The sequence below is a fragment of the Mustela nigripes genome, chromosome 6 (assembly GCF_022355385.1).
Source record: "Mustela nigripes isolate SB6536 chromosome 6, MUSNIG.SB6536, whole genome shotgun sequence".
NCBI classification, from domain to species: domain Eukaryota; kingdom Metazoa; phylum Chordata; class Mammalia; order Carnivora; family Mustelidae; genus Mustela; species Mustela nigripes.
The window spans coordinates 46,887,706-46,907,403 of NC_081562.1; the positions used below are offsets into that span (position 1 = coordinate 46,887,706).

General features: G+C 38.2%; 1 protein-coding gene across 5 annotated transcripts in view; it reads right to left on the minus strand.

The window, feature by feature from the left end:
* Positions 1-12,013, minus strand: part of CNOT2 (CCR4-NOT transcription complex subunit 2) — a 123,126-nt gene extending 111,113 nt beyond the window's left edge. For 2 of the 5 annotated variants that reach the window (XM_059402474.1, XM_059402469.1), the window contains exon 1: positions 11,911-12,013. In XM_059402474.1, coding sequence (XP_059258457.1) covers positions 11,911-11,915 — 5 coding nt within the window. In that variant the 5' untranslated portion in view covers positions 11,916-12,013. The remainder of the gene's footprint in view (positions 1-11,910) is intronic. The other 3 variants (XM_059402470.1, XM_059402471.1, XM_059402472.1) reach the window with 2 other exon arrangements.
* Positions 12,014-19,698: the final 7,685 nt, after the last annotated feature.

The window sequence follows — 19,698 nt, forward strand, 5'->3', positions numbered from 1 at the left end:
ACCCATTTGTTGAATCCAAGTGTGGTAGTCTTCCCAAAACAATGTATTATCTCTCTGTTTAAGATAAGCATATACTCAAAGGTAAATAAACAACCTGAGTTTCTCAACTTTCAAAAAATAAATAATAATTCTATGCTAATTTTTCCCTCTGAACTTCCTCCAATATTCTGGAATATTTACTCTGCATAAAGGAAAAGTGACACTGGGGCACCTGGGTGGCTCAGTGGGTTAAAGCCTCTGCCTTTGGCTCAGGTCAGGATCCCAGGGTACTGGGGTTGAGCCCCACATTGGGCTCCCTGCTCAGCAGGGAGCCTGCTTTCCTTCCTCTCTCTCTGCCTGCCTCTCTGCCTACTACTTGTGATCCCTGTCAAATAAATAAATAAAATCTTTTTAAAAAAAGGAAAAGTGACATAAACCCACACTGCTACAAATCTATTGTCAGATAGTCTACATGCTCCTAAGAAGATATTTTATTCATTTTAAGGATTTGGAAACTGAGGCAAAGAAAAGAAACTTGCTATAGACAGCTCGACATAACTCAGGCTTTAAGTGGTAAACACCTTAACTAAGGTTCTCTCCATTAGGTTTACCCATTTACCAAAGCAATTACTAAATGCCTATTATACCATACACCCTACCAAGAGCTTCAGAGAGAGCAACATATTTATTCAAAGAACCACCAAAGTACTTAACACAATGTGATCTAAAGAAAATTTCTGGTAGGAAAAACGTGTAGATTCTTTTTTTTAAAAGACTGATTTATTAAAAAAAAAAAAAAAGACTGATTTATTTATTTGGCAGAAGAGATCACAAGTAGGTAGAGAAACTGGCAGAGAGAGAAGGAAGCAGGCTCTCCGGGGAGCAAAGAGCCCGACTCGGGCTTGATCCCAGGACCCTGAGATCATGACCTGAGCCGAAGGCAGAGGCTTTAACCCACTGAGACACCCAAGGGCCCCCAAAATGTGTAGATTCTTAAGAGCAAAACTGCATTCTCCTTGTTTACATTTATAAATCTGACACAAAAAAGAGCATATTGCACTGTGAAAAACTGTGGCTAATTCTCTTTTGCTTCAGAATCTCATCTTTAAGTAGCAATCCCACTCTAAAAACAAAACAAAAACCCGACTCGAGCCTTTATTCCTTACATCAAATCTATTTATCCACATTTTTCAAATGAGAAAACTGAAGTTTAGGGAGAATAAGTCGGAGAGTTAATTAAAAGTGGTAGAATGGTTATTCCCATTCAGACTAGCTAGTACCAGAGAATTTAATGACATCATGTACAATCGCAGCACAATTTAATAACTCTCTTTAACAGGAGTCATAATCAGTTCCATCTTATTCAGCCAAAAATAAACTAAATAGACAATTGGGTAACTTGGGCAGCTGCAAGTCATAACGGTAAATTCATTAACTTCTGCTATGAAAACTGGCATATAATACATACTATCAAAGTATTAGTTTGCTCAAACTGCATTCTTATGGAATCAAGTCTGTTTAAAAACATACATTTGAGGTTTTCAGTTTTGTTGGTTTTTTTTCATTTTGGAATTAACAAATAATGCCGATAACCTAAAATAAGTGTGTAACTGTTATATAGTATTCTGAATAACATACACAGATGCACATATCTAAACACTATAAAATAAGCACCTGTAGTAACATAAATACAGGTTTCTCCACCATCTAAAAGTAAAGCATTCCTATGAAACCTTAAAGAGAAGCAATTACCATTAATTTGTATGGAAAATTTTTTGAGCATTCCCAAAGTCCCCCAAAACTTTTCTCTGGCTTTGCTGATATCTTAGGACACTTGTTGCTAACAAATGCACAAAATAAATCAAGATAAAGCACAGGTGCCTCCAGACACAGTTCAAAGCTATGGCAGCTTGATACTCAGATGCTGAGTTGGTTCCCGGAGAAGCACCCCTCTTGTTCACTCCAAATGTGCACTGAAGAGACTCACTATAAAACACTAAACACTACTTTCATTTCTCCTTCTTCTCATAAAGCAAAAGTTCTCTTCTTTTGGTTAGGGAAAACAGATAATAATGTAAATATTTCATAAAAACAAAGTGGCACAATGGGAACTTTTGAAAAGGAGGGAACACCTGTATAGGTTGGCATCATTTTCTATGAAGAATCTATCACTAACTCATATTGCTGGGGTTATTATCATTTATCTAAGTAATGTTAAATCTCATGCCTGCAAATAATGTCAAATAACAACATTTAAATTTTGCCTGCCCTAAAACGTATGTAACAAATCTCATCCATTGATGTAAAACTTCTAACTACCAGTATTGGCGTAAACATTTCTCTGGAAGATAGAAACTTAAAAGTTTCAGTCATACAGTTCTTAATAAATAACTTCTGCAGTATGAATAAAAAACACTCAATTTTTCTAACGAAGAAAATATATTCCTTCAAGAATTCCACACCATCAAGCTCATGATTTTAATTATAATGTGACTGTGGAATCCAAAAATCCCCCCCCCCACAAGCATAAATCTGATTATCACTAGCATTTAGTTAAAAAAAAAAAATCCATTAATTATTCCTCATCATGTAAAGAAAGCGTCCCACATTATGGCAAGTTCATTCCTTCAGACAACTTCTCATTAACGTCCCAGAACTCCATTAAGAACTATAGCAGATTACTTTGCAATTCTCCAAATCCTACACACTCTCCTCCCAGGCTCGGTTTATCTACAATGCTGATCATGTGCCCTCCACCACCTAGTGAACTCCTAATCACCCTTTAGAGCCCAATTCAACTATCTCCTCCTTGAAAACTCATTAACTACCTCAAACAAGGTTGCTCTACTCTAACATGTATCCACAGCATGCACCACAAAAAGTGAACCTCAAGAATTATTCAGTCGCACCTTTAAAAGTGCATGGCAGTGTACTGAACTGTACAAAGAGATATAATTAAACATGAAAATTATTACTAATTAATTTCCAAGGAAAATCTACTATGAACAGCTTTGCAAAACCCAAAACTCTTGAAGCATAATTCTATGCCAATATAAAAAGTTTAAAATCTACTCTTTCAAAATTTTCCACTAATGCAGGAAGATTCCCAATTCCACCTGATAAAGCAAACATCATGCCTCTTAGTAAAAAAATAATCCCTGCTGCCTATAGCTGTCTGTAAAAGTTACTGTAAATTACTGGATCCAACACAGTATTTTCAACAGCTGAAAGACACAAACTGTCTTATCTTTTTTCCTTTAGAATTTACCACTATAATGGGACGCCTGGGTGGCTCAGTTGGTTAAGCAGCTGCCTTCGGCTCAGGTCATGATCCCAGCGTCCTGGGATCGAGTCCCACATCGGGCTCCTTGCTTGGCAGGGAGCCTGCTTCTCCCTCTGCCTCTGCCTGCCTCTCTGTCTGCCTGTGCTTGCTCGCTCTCTCTCCATCACTGACAAATAAATAAATAAATAATCTTTAAAAAAAAAATTAAAAAAAAAAAAAAAGAATTTACCACTATTTATGCCAAAAGCACTAAGTAACTGCTGATGAAATTTCTTGTTACCATATGCAAAACTTGACCCCCTCTCAGGGCCCTCTGTTCTTCCTGTCTGGGAAACCATTCCCCCAGACTTTTGCATGGCTTTCTCTTTTTTTCAGTTTCTGCCCAAATGCTACCTCCAGAGAAAGGCTTTCCCTCACCACTCTACTTAAAATGGTTTCCTTCTTTTATCCGTGATCAACTGCTATACCCTTAACCCTCTTTATTCTCTTCATCACAATTACTATCTGAAATTATTTACTTGTTTATTTTGTCTCCCTAAGATGTAAGCTCCATGAAGGCAGAGACTTGTCTTGTTCACCATCACATACACCCAGCACTACAGCAATGTCTAGAAGAGCATAAACACTCAAATTATTAAAGAATTTATGTGAAAATACTTATAATGCTAACATTGAATCACTTGAGCCTGAAATTTAAACTTAAACAATTTCTACCCAAATGTTACTCAAAAACAAGTAAATCCTATGAATTCTTTATCTACAAAGAGACGAAACAGCCTTCACTTTCTAAAACCACAGAATTTCAGGGTGGAAATGACCTTAGCGATCAAGTCCAGTGGTTTTCAAACTATGCTCCGGAACACCTAAAAGGCAGAGTCAGATTCCCTGAAGCACTAGACTACAACTGTTTAATACATACACATCTATTTTAGGATGTGTGATATACACACACACAGAATCCAGAAGTACATCTCACATCAAATTTAAACACTTTGGAGGCTGCTCATTGCTGCCAGGTTAAATAGTTCTGCCATGCATCTCAAAGTCTAGCTTGACAGGTCTATGAATTCATCCACAATTTCTCATAAGTGGGCACAGATTAGAATGGTTATAGCTTTACTTTTTTTCTAATCTAAGGCCAAACATGCTCACTCAAATTATAAAAACTAGCATTTAGTTAAAAAAAAAATCCATTAATTATTCCTCATCATGTAAAGAAAGCGTCCCACATTATGGCAAGGGAAAACAGATAATAATGCACTATTTTGTACACTAGTAAATCAAGGCAAAGCTCAAGGCATATCTGCTCCACAATTATTGTCCTTTCAAAATAACTGTGCAGTAAGTTTATAAAATGTTGCATCGATGTGATATAATATTACTATCTATTCCTATATAACAAAATATAATTTATTTAAAGTTCTGACATTTCTTGACAGTTTACAATATTTTAAAATGTGAACTGTTGTATTTTAACAAAGTCAAGCTTGAAGCAAAAAATTTCCTCCCACCTCTCTTTCAAAAGTCTGTATTAATTATCCTGAATCAGCAAGATGACCAATTTAAAAAAAAAAAAAAACCTTCCACTTATACCTATTTAATCTGATAAATCAGGATAGAGTGGTATTAGTGTAGCATTAAACTGAGAAATATATTAGATGCTGAGTCCAGTCTAAGAATAAAATGGTTTTTATAATTCCCAATTACTAATGTTATTTATGTATTTTTTAAAGATTTATTTATGTATTTATTTGTCAGAGAGAGCGTGCACCCAAGCGTGAGCCCACATGCCAGCACAGGTGAGCGCAAGCAGAGGAGCAGCAGGCAGGAGGAGAAGCAGGCTACTCACTCAGGACTCTATCCCATGACCCAGGGATCAAGACCTAAGGTAATGGCAGACACTTAACCAAATGAGCCACCCAGGCATCCCACCAATTCCTAATTTCAGTAAAAGTCAAAGCCGCTTGCTTTTTCTATCTCCACGTTAATGTTAACATACAGACTTATTTAAAAAGTAACCATCAAGATGACAACCATGTATAGTTGAGATACTGGGGGCACCTGGCTAGCTCAATTGAAAGAACATGCAACTAACTCTTGATCTCTAGGTTGTGAGTTCGAGTCCCATTTGGGTGTAGAGATTATTTTACATATATAAACAAACAAACTTCAAATGGAAAATAATGCATACGAAAGTGCTTTGCAACCTATAAACTATTTTTTAAAATATTAAGTAGTAAAATTAAGCCAAAAGGAAATCAGGTCTTTTGAATGACATTAATTATTGAATACTGTTATGATACCACCCTCTAAAAACTCTTACAACAGAAAATTAAATATAAAAATTATATGAATAAGCATAATTTACAATATAAAAAGGAACACAAGAACACATTCCTGCCAAATATGACACAAAACCAAATGTTCTTCTCCCAAGCACACTGTATTACATAATCAATCATTACATTTTGTCAAGATGCTGACACAAAATGGAGTTCTGTTTCAATATCCAAACGTATAAATGGTAAGACGGCATATCGGTATATTTAAAAAAAAAAAAAATCAAGTCTACCCATTGTTACCTAAATTGCCAGGACACATAATTTTCTCTTGTTTATCATTCCTTGGCTGAGTAAAAAAATTACTAAGTGTGGCACTCATCTACTTTCATGTAAGGAAAGACATTTCAACTCAGTAAAAGCAGAGAAAGGACTGGTGTCCTGAGTACTGGATCCAATTACCTTTTTTTCCCCCAATTACATTTTTATTTTTATTTTTTTAAGACTTTATTTCAGAGAACAGAACGAGAATACATAAGCGGGGTGGGGAGGAGGCAAAGGGAGAGGGAGAAGCAGACTCCCTGCTGAGTGGGAGCCCAACGTGAGGCTCAATCTCTGTCTGGACCCTGAGATCATGACCTGAGCCAAAGGCAGACGCTTAACCAACTGAGCCAACCAGGAGCCCCTCAAATTATCTTTTTAAAAAAAATACCCTCTCTGTATCTTTATTTTTCAATTATTAAAAAGTCTCTGACAAATATATAAGCAAATGAAGCGTTTAAAAGATTTCTAAAAACTTAAGTGAAATATTAGCCTCTCCACTAAATGCAACTCAGTGAGTGTTATTTAATTTCTACCTCTCAAAAAATGGGACTCAAAATTGGTGCACAATCTCTAATTCAAACCTTTAAAGGCCAGATGGTTCTCAGAATTGAAATTCTTCAGGTTTTAAAAAGACAAAATAGTGTATATATCATTTATAACCTAATAAATTCCAGAGTGGCCTCGAAAGTACCAATAATCAAATACATTAATACTTCTCCAGCAGAAAGCTGGAAAATTAGATAAACCAATGAAGCCTATGGTCAGGTTTACTAATTTCAGTTGGAATTAGCCACCATGCTTGCAAATAAAAAAAAAACATCACTTTCAGGGCTTTTTAGATTTTAAACTACCAATAAAGATACATTAAGTCATCCCTACCTAGTTTTCATAAGGATAATGGTATTTGAACTGGAGAACTCCTAGGCACTCAATCATTAGAAGTAAAAATGTGAAAACGAAACAATCTAACTTCAAAAGCGGAAATCTAATAGGAGCTCATGGTTAAGCAATGACAAATATATGTTACTGTGTAATAAACCCATTGTAAATTGAAATTATCATTATACTGAAAATGCATTTAATATTCCTAACCTACTGAAGACCATTCCTTAGCATACCTACATTAAATGTGCTCAACTGGACAAAATGCTGCAACTGGACAAAATGCCACAAAGCATCTTTTATAATAAAGTACGGAAAATCTCATGTAATTTATTGAATATTACACTGAAAGTGTAAAACAGAATGATTATGGGTGTACTGGTTGTTTACCCTTGCGCCAGGCTGGCTGAGAGCTCTGAGTGGCTGCCTCTGTCCAGTATCAGAAGAGAATCAGAAGATGCTGTCCAGTATCAGAAGAGCACACTGCTAGCCCCAGGGGTGGGTGGGAATCAAAATCTGAAGTATAGTTTCTACTCCTTCAGTAGTTTTGAGCCATTCTGAAACATCATAATGTCAAAAAAAAATCATCAAGTTAACCATCCTAAGTCTGGGACTGTCTGTACTAAATATCTCCTTCAACCAGTGACCTTAGCCATACAAAATACTGCAATACAGACTTAAACACTCTGCCAGAGGCACTTTATTACTAATATCCTTCCCTTTCCTACACTTACTCTACATACAATTCTCTAAGAAGATGGTTATCTAGTTTCCCCTAGGTAGTTAATTAGATACAAATCTGTAAAAAAAAAATTCAAGGAAGCAAAAGAATACAAGGTGGACCTTCCTCCCATCCCCTTCTCCAGTCTGTTCAGCTCTCTGAAAGCATAGAATCAAAAGATGATATGGCACAGTTCAGTTTACCACATATTTATTGATAACCTACTGAATCCTATGCACTACAGAAGATAACAGAAATGTAAACATAAAAAAACAAAGTCCTACCTTTTAGGTAGGAAGGTACTTACAGTCCACTGGATGTTATTATGGTAGATATAGTGGACAGTAAATTACAATACAGCAAGACACGTTTAATTATCGAGGTTTGAAGACTAAAAGCAGTACAACAGAAGGATTTGGGGATTTAGGAAAGATTTCACTTAAAAAGTGACACCAGAGGGGCATCTGGGTAGCTCAGTGGGCTAAAGCCTCTGCCTTTGGCTCAGGTCATGGTCCCAGAGTCCTGGGATCCAGCCCAGAGCCCCGCATCCCCGCATTGGGCTCTCTGCTCAGCAGGGAGCCTGCTTCTCCCTCTCTCTCTGCCTGCCTCTCTGCCTACTTGTGATCTTTGTCAAATAAATAAATAAAATCTTTAAAAAGTGACACCAGAGTAAAGTTCTGAAGAATAAGAAGTTTGTCAAACAACAAAGAAGTGACAGTAAAAGTACTCCCACCCACCCACACAAAAACAGATGCATGAAAAAAAAAAAAAAAAAAAAAGGAAAAATTTCAAGGTGGCAAGTATGTCCAAAATATCTAGCTAAATATAACTAGACTTAGACCCCAAGTAAGCCTATACAAAATATTTAAGAGTATCCAGAAATGGGAAATTTTTTTCTCCTATATAACTTATATTTCCATATTATATAAGCTATGAAATGTTACCAAAAACAAACACTATAAACCGTTTTATTATTTCGTAATGCAGCATACCCCCAAATGATATGCCAAGAGATGTGCATCTGCATCTCAGAGAACAAGCTGTTAGAAAAACATAATAGGGAATTCTTTTTCCAGGTCATCCCTAAAGTATAGACAAAATAAATAAATGAACGAGCCATATCAGCATGGCCCGTCATAGAGAGGAGTTTTAAGAATTAAAAATAAAGGACGCCAAACAGAATAACTAAAGCAAGAGGAAATATATATACATAGTATTTAAGCTGAAGATGAAAAGACTCCATGAACAAAACCAGGATCAAGATTTTAATTTTAAAACGTAAAAACACTAATATCTATTCTATTTCTTTTCAAAGACAGGCTTTCTGTAACAGACATCAATTTACAGCTCTTTGAAAATATCTAATGAAAGTCACAATGTTAAGTATCACAGGTAGAAATTATCCGTAGTAAAGCAGAATGATCACCTATATCATCAATCAGAATGACTCTTATAACACAGCGCTAGATCCCTTGATAGTGTATGTACATACACTGGATGTAATTATATTCAAAAATTACAGTGCAACTCAGACTGACTGTCTGTAAAACTGCCCTACCTGGTACCCTGGTTTTCTTTTGCTTCTTTGTATTACAAAATCTACTGGAGGACTAGGTAACAAACAAAATCTTACTTAGTAGTATCTTTTCCTAAGACTGTATCACTATTTGCATAAGCTGTCCTCACTGCCTATTAAGTAACCACATGGAAATAAAGATATAATAATAGAACAAAATTTGTACAGCTAAAAATTTCAGCCTAATTTAAAAATACTATTTATCACTGCTTTTAAAAGAGCAAAAAAAACCCCTTATTTTTATTAGTCTATTAATGTCTACTTGTTATTTTATAAATATAAAAGTGAAGCATGATCTACTTTTCTATAGTGTCAGAAAATCTCATGAAGCAAATCTGTCACTGAACAGGGCAAAATTATAACTTCCCATGGGTTGTGAAAAATTCTCTAAGAGTCTTTTAAGATACAAGTACCTTCAATACCATTACCTACCAGAGATAAGAACCAAAACAACTAGGTTAGAAGCACTTCTACTCATATATCTGAAGTACTTATTTTCTTATGAACAAAAAGAGATATCAGGTTAAAACTAAGTATCTCTGAAAAATCAAAAAGTAAATTAAACATTGAAAATCATTAAGTAACAATACAGATAATTAGATCTCTTGAGGAGGAATATCATTTTGTGTTTTATCATCAAGACCAAGTACCTCTCAAACGAAGAGATATAAATACACTCTAACATTTTGCCCCAATTTTTCCACAACATAAATTTACTTTAAAACCGAAGTATTACAGGAACTGAAAAAATTTTAAAGGCTGTATCTGTTGCCTGGTTAAGCATACAGGCAATTCTCATTCCCCAAGAGTATCAGATTAGGTTACAGATATCTCTATACAGTATACTTGGAATAAAAGGGTTCTGCTTAAGATAATCTATTTTTACTGACACATTAATTAGGATGCAAAAAATGGGAAAGTTTCTCAATTCCTGTCTACAAAGTATGCACAGAAGTCACTGCAATTCACTGTCTTTAGAAAAGGAGAAAAGTACCTTTTTAAAAGTAAATGAGACAAAGTCAAGAAAGTGGAACAGTTTTGTTTTATAGTTACTTTTCCTTTAGATTTATTATCAGAAAAGAACTACAAACTAAAGAGGAGTTCAACATACAAAGCTTACTGAAGATCCTGGTCTAAGCAATATTTCAATGAAAATATCTGAATGTAGACCTCTAACCATTTCAATGTAGACATTTTAACCATTTCAGTCCAGTGCAATTCTCAATCAACCCTTTTTAATCCGGGATAAAGTTATCTTCCAAAATTGCAAAAGATATGTGCTTAATGATATTTAAGAAATAACTGCTGTCAAATATACTAAGTATTCCCAAACAACTCAACTTAAACCCATTATGTAAATAGATACTTTGAAATTTCTATCCAATAAATACTTTATTTCCACTAATGTTATTTCAAAAGGCGAATCAAAAGCTATACTTAACGATTCTTGAAGTCTAGAAATTCCTAATATCAAGCATGACAGGAAATGTGTTAACTTTGAACGGAATTAAGTATAGCCTCCCTCGTGAACAGATTTTAACTCCATACTCTCCACCATTTCTCCAAGAACGTAAAGATTGGTATTATTGTACTTAATTGTTAGAATAGGTCCAGAAGATTAAGAAAGAAGTAAGATTCTTTGACCAAAAGTTCTATGAAAATGAAACAGAATGTGTTGCATTCGGTCTTCTGGATGTTTAAAAGTGAAGGAAGGCCTCTCCTAGGATGCAAAGGAAGTTGATGTTTAGGTTCCTTCCGAGAGGGTGGTACCCGTATGTAAGACTTTTGTGGTGGAAATACCATACCTACAGGGCCAGGAATAAATGCAAATTCTAAAACATTGGAAGAGCTTTTATAAAAGAAACCTAGAATCCTCATTCGCCGAGGACTAACAGTTAACAAGAGTCAGATGCTCTCTCTCCCAGCTGGACTACAGCCTCAACTAAAAACTAGGAAGGCCTCCTTCAACCCCACTCATTTCTTCCGTGAAACTTTTAAGTTAGACCCAAGACAGCACAAGGTGGAGAGGCCCCGGCGGAAGTAGAAAGCTAGGACTAGCAACTTCACAAACAGAAGCGTCTCGGGTTCCTCCGCCGCCCCAGGACTATCCCGTCTCAGTCTCTATCTCTCCTCGCAAGCTTCACCCTCCGGGTGCGGTGGCAGAGAAAGCATTATACAGTTGCACTCCTCCTCTTTCTACCAACCATACTCTTTGGTATCCTAGGGCCTGGGGGCTCCTGAGGCCCGTTAGCCAGTCCCGTGTCCGTCTCCCCCAACCCCATCTATTACACACACACACACACACACACACACACAAACACGCACAAGTTGCAGGTGATGTGGGTGTACTGAGAAAATGTGAACAGCCAGAGACCGCGGCAGCTGCTGGGAAAGCGGCAGCCCGTCTAAAGCGGACCCGGGCTCCTCGGCCACCGCTGCTGCCGCCTTCTCTTCTTCCCCAGGAAGCAGCGCGGCGGTGGCGGCTCCTCCGCGCTGGCGGGAGCCGGGCGGAGCGGAGTCTAGGAGAAGCCTCCGCTCCCGCGAAAGGGACCAGGCCTAGGATCCAGGGCTGCCGCTGCAGCCACCCAAGTACAGCGACGCTTTACGTCCCGTCCACCACCCTCCTCATACACACCCCCTCCCTCCTCCACCGCCGCCACCCCCCCTCCCCGCCCGCTCCGCTCTCCCTCTCTCGATTGGAGCCGAGACAAAAGCAACGGGAAGCGGCGGGCCAGGACGCTGCCCGCGGACCCCGAGCGCGGCCGGGCCGGCCCCGAGGCATTCCCCAGCCTTGAGGGGGCCCCGAATCCGCCGCCCCCGCCGCGCGCCCCGCTGCCAGACTTCCGAAAATTTGCCAAAAACTCACCGCATGAATTTTCTTGTCCCGCGGATCCAAGATGGCGACGTATCCACCGCGGAGGCTGCTGGGAGCAAGACCTTTACCCTCTGACCCCCGCCGTGACCCCCGTCGTTCCGGCTTCACTCAAGGCGGCGGCGGAAGGTGGGAACAGCGATTGCCTACCGGACAGGGTTGGGGGTGGGCAGATCGCTTCCCGCGCGTTCAACAAGGGGTGTGGAGAGGCACTTCACTCCCTCACCTTTTCTCCGCGGCTTCCAGCCTGTCTCCCACCGATTCGCTGGGAGGCGCGCAGCCTCTTCGCAGCCGTTGTAACGATCAGGGCCCCTACGGCCGCTACAGTCCGCCTGGGGCCGGGTTGCTCTGCACTGAGCACTGGCCCTCGGTCCGTGGCGGGCCGCGGGGTCCAGGGGCGGGGAATGGTGAGGTGGCGTCGGCCCGCCCTCTCTGGGGACGCGGAACGTGTTTGTGTTTGTGTTCGTGTCGGACACCACGCCCCTCCCACGTCCTCCTGGAAGGGCCCCCACACCCACCGCACCCCCGACTCCCACCACCTGAAGCAAAACTGATCGCTGTCCCCTTTTCTTCCCTCAGCCCCCGCGATCTCCGGTGCTTGTGCACGCACTTCCAGGGACTGGCAGCATGTCACCATCACCTCCTGAGAAGTGAGTTTCCCTCGGCTGAAACCGTTGGTATTTTCTACTCACCACCCTTCCTTTTTTTTTTTTTTTTTTTTTTCTAAACTTGGTGGGAGGGAACTTACAGGGGAGCCAGTTTTTAAAGCACGGTTGCCTGAGTTTGCGCTAACCGAGTTAGATTTATAGCACTTTACATCGCTTCTACTCCTCAGTCCCCACCTCAGCTTGAGTGACTTGCTGGGCTGTGAGCAAGACCGTTTGAAATTATGGTGCCTTTGGTGGAAACTTTGCGAGAGTGAAGTCTCTATTTTTCAGAAAAACAGTTGTCACTCAAAATTAAATTTATGTTCTTTGAAACAATCTCTTTTTATTCCTTTGTATATCGCTAAACGCTTTCCTTTTTGTTACCATTCGACATGTTTAGACTTAAGAAGAGTCTCTGCAAGTGTGTTTGGATTTGTGTAGTTTCATAAAGTGAATGGTTATTTTTTTTTCTATTTGAATGATAGAACGTATTAATGTAAAGTACAAACCATTTGAAGTAAATAAAATTTCTCCTTCCTTTGTTGGTTTCTTTTATACAATCACCTTTTCCTTCCTAAAAGAATCACTGTCATCCAATTTAAAATTTATGATTGAAGGGCAGAGGGCATCTGTCAGCCTTAAATAGCAAGGAAAATAAGCATACCATAAATGAAAGGTGACTTTGTTACGCTTACAGAATGGAAGGTATTTTTACATATTAGTAAATGTTGTGTGAATGAATTTAAACTGCTAATGGTGCTGATGTCGCCAGTAGAAAATGTTTTGCCTGGTTATTCAGTCCATTAAACATTCTGCTTCGCTGTTTTTTTACTTCAGGAAAATTCAAAGAGGAGCAGCACCTCCTTATGTCGCTCCCTTCCCTGACCCTAACGGTTCCTTCCTGCCTCTTAAACATTCTCTTCTACTCTGTAAGATGGTGTGTTAAAAGACTGAATATATCTCTGCGTAAATGTAATCCAGCTTCATCCTGTTCTCACCTTCTTGCTTCCTTTCTATTTCTGTCATGCACCACCGAGCTCTTTCCGGTCTGCAGCAGAGACTGTTAGTTGTCCCTAAAATTTCTCCATTTTTTTAAATACTAATAGACATGGACACATGGCTGTCCAGAATAAAGACTATTGGTAGCCATGTGGTAGTTTTAGCCAGTGGTATATAAGCAGGTACATCATGTGACTCTCCTTTAGTACCATTCTTAGAAGACAGATGGTGTGCACCTTCAGTCCTTTGTTTCTTTTCCTCTTAATATCTTGCACCCTGAAATAAGGATGTGATGGCCTGGAACTCAGTCAGTTTGGGCTCTAGGCAAAATCTTAAGCTGTGGAAACCTGAGTCTTTGAGACCCTTGTGGAGCACCATACCAGCTCTACACTCTTTACATGCAGATTTTGATGTGAGGGGAAAGTAAACTTCTATCTTATTAAAGCCGCTATTTGGGGTCTCTTGTTCTCAGTTGAATTTAATCTTAACTGGTACTCCATCTCAGGACCTCTGCACTTGCTGTTTTTTGTTTGTTTGTTTGTTTTTTCTGCCTGGGATGTGCTTTCTCTAAGTCTGTATGGCTAACTTATTCTGATCCTTCAGATCTTAACTCCAAAATCATCTCTGACAGGCCTTCCCTGGCCACCGTATTTAAAGTAGCTCCTTTCACCATTTATTCTGTTTTCTTTAATAGCATTTGTAATTTATCATTATCTTTATTAGCTGGTTCCCTTCATCCTGCTAAAAATTTAAGTTACATGAGAGCAGGGACTACATTTGTTTTGCTCACTGCATTCTCCACATGAAGTAGACATTAGGGAAGTCATGTTAAATGAGTGAGACAATGAATAAATAAATCAATGAATGAACGAAGTAGATTCTTATCTACGATTAGGTAATCTTTTTTTCTTTTTAAATATCTCAAAAGGCTTCCTTCACATGATGTGTAAAATCCAAACTATGAAGCAGTTGGGAAAAGTAGTGCTAACCTAATGGAATATGCTAGCTTCCAACCCTGAATAATGAAGAGTATACCTTTACAGCTTAATTGGGGAGGCATACTGACAAATCAGAAGAGTAGTCAGCATCACAACTGGGGCAGAAATTCCTACTATGTAGTGGTCTGATTTATGTAACTTAATGGACCTCAGAGTCTTCATCTAGAATGTAAGTAAGAGGAGTGCCTGGGTGGCTTGGTTGGACATCCAATTCTTTTTTTTTTTAATTTGACAGGCAGATATCACAAGCAGGCAGAAAGAGGAAGAAGCAGGCTCCCCACCGAGCGGAGAGCCCGATGTGGGGCTCCATCCCAGAACCCTGGGATCATGACCTGAGGCAAAGACAGAGGCTTTAACCCACTGAGCCACCCAAACGCCCCTGGACATCCAATTCTTGATTTAGGCTCAGGTCATGATCTCAGGGTTGTGAGATCGAGCCCTGTGTCCAGATCCATGCTCAGTGAGGAGGAGTCAGAATGAATTTTTCTTCCTCTGCCCCTCTCCCCACTTGCACACACACTCTCTCTCTAAAATAAATAAATGAATCTTAAAAAAATAAAAATAAATGTAGGTAAGAATCTTACACTTTCAGAGTAATAAAAAGGTTTTTTAATAGTCCAACTTATGAGTGACGTGTTATACATTAATTTGGACTTCAGGTATTATTTTAATAGGTGATTTATGTCTTGATAATACTAGCAAGGATTTAGAGAAACAGGGCTTCTTAAATGTCTGAGAATATAAATCCCCACACTTCCAGAGTGCTATTCGACAGTATGTATCAGAAGCCAGGAGCATGTGCATTTGACCCTGAAATTCCTCTTCTAGAAATGTATCATAAGGAAATAAGACTATATGTAGCAATTTGATTATAAGAGTATTCATTATTACATGGTTATGAGGATATTGGTTAAGTAGGTTAAGCTATATATATAATAGAACAGTATTCAGCCTTTAAAAATGATGTGGAGGAGGGGTAACTGGCTGGCTCAGTCCAGAGAGCATATGACTTTTGATCTCAGGGTCGTAAGTTCAAATTCCGCATTGGATATAGAGATTACTTAAATAAAACTTCAAAAAAATGATGTGGAGAAAATTTTATTGGCATGATACATTAAGTGTGAAGAGACATTTTAAAATGTAGACTTAACCCTTGAATAATGCAAGGCGCCTTAACTTCCCTCCCCTGCATGCGTAGTCGAAGAAAACTAAAGCATACTATTGACCAGAAGCCTTATTGAAAATATAGTTAACATATTTTGTATGTTATATGCTTTACATATTGCATAATAACAAAGCAAGCTAGAGGAAAAATATTAAGAAAATCATAAGGAATAATAAGTACAAAATATTGTACTATATTTGTTGAAAAAATTTGTGTTTAAGTGGACCCATGTAGTTCAAACCTTTGTTCTTCAACTATAATTCCAGTTTTGTGAAAATTTTAAGTCTCCTAAAGATCTAACATGATATAGACAAAGGGTTAATTCAGCCTTGCAGAAGTATTATTTACAGCTATTTATATTTTATTATTTCTGTTTAATGGTTTTTCTATTTCCATTGAATAAAGATTGTGTATAATACTAATTAAAAGGCTACTTCTCTCTTTATAAAAATAAGTGGATAATTTGGGGCAATAGTACCACATACTTATTTGCCAAGCCTAATATCTTTTATTCTTTCTTCTGCCCTAAGCCCCACAAATAATTACCAATTCTTGTGTGTTTTACCTTCTAATTAAGACATAGTAATAGCAGCAACAGATGTAGCAGACACTTAAGATTCACTACATGCCAGGCACCGTTGTAAGCATTTTACCTATATTAACACCTGAAATCCTTGCAACTACTCTATGTGCTAGGAACTGCTAAAATCTATAGTACAGACTAAGTTCTCTGTTAGAGCAGGAAAAAACAAAAACAAAAAAAAGAAGATTGGTGTGTCTGGGATAATTTCACCAAGTGGCTGTTTAAATTCCATGTTGAATGACTGATTAGATGTGGATGAAAGGAAGGGACATTTTCAGTGAGGGGACTAACATGAGCAAAGGCAGATTGTATTTGCAAGGGCTGCTGTACAAAGTACCACAGACTGGGTAACTTAAACAAATTCATTTCCTCACTGTTACAGAAGCTAGAAGACTGAGACATAGTTGGTTTCTCCCCAAGGGCCTCTGTCCTTGACTTGTAGATGAGTCTGTTTGTAAGTTTACATGTATTCTCCCCACATGTGAGTTTGTTTCCAAATTTCCCCTTACAAGAACACCAGTCATATTGGATTAGGGTATACCCATTTGACTTCATGTAACATTAATTACCTTTTTTAAAGCTCCTATCTCCAAATACAATCACATTCTGAGGTACTGCGAATTAGTACCTCATAAATTTGGGGAGAACACAACACAATTCGGGCCAGCTCAGAAGCAGAAATGAGTATGGGCCAGGAACTAGAACCAGAGTAAGATAAGCAGAAGGAGGCTAGTGGAATTTATATAGAATAGGGTGGCAGGTTTTGGAGTGCTTTAAAATGCAGAATGTAGAAATGTTGATAGATGGTTTTTAATAAGTCACTGCAATCAGTCCTTTCTCAAGGTTTAGTCAGCACCAAAAAGGGAAAAAATAAATAAATAAATAGGGGCGCCTGGGTGGCGCAGTCGGTTGGGCATCTGACTCTTGGTTTCAGCTCAGGTTGTGATCTCAGAGTTATAGGATCGTGGGATCCAGCCCCATGTTCTACTCTGTACTCAACACAGTCTGCTTAGCGGACTCTGCCCCTACCCATTGTGTGTACAAGCAGGTGCACACTCGCGCGTGCTCGCGCTCTCTCTCTCTTTCTCATATAAATCTTTAAAAAAAAAAAGAGTCATTTGTAGTATATCTTTTATCATACTCACTTTTATCACCTAATGTCACCACTGTCATCTTGCAAAGGTAAATTATCTGTGAATCAAAAATATACATATATAGCTATGTATCATCTCTAAATTAATGTGATGTAGGGGTGCGTGGGTGGCTCAGTTAAGCATCTGCCTCCCTGGGATTGAACCTCAAGTCAGGATCCCTATTCAGCAGGGAGCTGGCTTCTCTCTCTCTCTGCCTGCTGCTCCCCCCTGCTTGTGCTCTCCCTCTTTCTTTCCCTCTCTGTCAAATAAATAAAATAAAATCTTTTTTTAAAAAAAGACGTAATTTTTCCCCATTCAAATCACTTACAGAATAAACGTTTTTTCTCCACATCATGCAAAAGAATTGCTTACTCAATTATATCAGCTGTTAAATGTTCAAGTGCATGGTTAAGCTGTTTTTTTTTTAATAATGCCAGTTACTCTGTATGAATTATAAAGTATCTTTCACCTAAAAAAGTAAAATAAACACCCCAAAAGTTTCAAGATTCAATGAATATATAATAGTAAATCAATTTAAAACACATGTAATCAGCCAATACATTTTTTCTGGCAATAAAAAAATCAACTGAAATCTAGTTTAAAAGAGAAACAAGGATTAGGTACTGAAATGATAGTAGGAATGAAATTAATCTATATATACACAACTGATGAATTATCTGTGCTTTTTAAATAGTGATGGATTTAGTGATAGCCATTCAATGCTGAATGTTAATCTGTTTTATAACTGCGGAAATTGAAGTGAAAATACATTCAGTATAAAAGAAAGTGAAGATTATAAAATATATAGATCCCAAGAAAACCTTGGTCCTGGAAGAAGCAATCTAAACCATCCCCTTCCCTCCAACTTCAATTTATTCCATCCTATTCAGTAATCTGGCTCTCAGGAACTATTTTATGTTTATTTAACCTAAAATTTTTACATTGCCTTTTTGTTTTTGGATTTTATTTTTATTCCTTGAAAATGCCCACACTGCAAATTGTTCATGGATGAAATACAGACTTTAGCAGGTTTTTTTTCTCTATAAAACTATGGTATAAACTTGCTCAGTTTTCTACCTTGCTAATAAATGTTATACCCACAGAGTTTGTAAAAGAAACCCCTTCAGGACTAAATGTGTAGAGTATGCTGCAAAGTACGAGAAGTAAACAAAAGAGTATATAAACCTACATTTGGACCACCACAGTACTGAGTGCTGACAAAATCATAACATGGGAAAAATTTTTTTAGAGAGGTGTGGTTCAAGAGCACCTGGCCAGCTCAGTCAGTGGAGCATGTGACACTTGATCTCCAGGTTGTAAATTCAAGTCCCATGTTGGCTGTAGAGATTACTTTAAAATATATATAGATATATAGATATATATATATATATATATATATATTTCAGTCCTGAAAGGGTTAAGTAGAAAACTCTATGTATTATTGTTTGTAACCATCCATCACACATTACAGTGCTTGAAAACAGTCAAGTCTGGCACAAAAAATCACGCAATTTCTGTCTACATCAGAAACAGTAGTTTTTTTAATCAAAAGTAACTTGGTTAATAATTGAGAAACATTGTTTCATAAAGGAACTCAGTTACCCTGTTAAACGTGAGGAGTTAATTTAATTCTCAAAAACTGCATTGGATATTTTCAGTGAGTACCCATGATACCAGTTATATTTAAAGGATTTATTTTAGAGAATGAGTAGAAGAGGGAGAGAGAATCTCAAGCAAACTACCCGCTGAGAGCAGACCCCAATGCCAGGCCTCATATCATGGCCCTGAGATCACAACCAAACCCAAGAGTCAGTTGCTCAACCAACTGGGCCTCCCAGGTATCCCCACACCAATTTCATTTAAACAAAATGGTTGTCACAAGTCTGTTCAGTAAGAGGAACAAATATTTCACTAACTAATATATATACCAGCATGCCTTAAGTTGCCAAGGTTTAGGAAAACTCAGCAACAAGTTGAATATACTAGTGTTCAACTCTGAAACCTTTCAAAATATGAAGGGAATAGCCTTTAGCTCACCTTCCCAGTCTGATAAATTCAGTAGAACTAATGAAAACTGTTACGGGATCATTAACTCAGCTTCTATGCATATTTTTAAAAATTGCATAAAATAAGAGTATAAGATCTAAATATCTACTCAAAAAGTGGGGGGGGGGATAACTAGAACAGGGGAGCCTGGGTGGGTCGGTCAGTTAAGCACCTGCCTTTGGCTCAGGTTATGATCTCAGGGTCCAGCGAT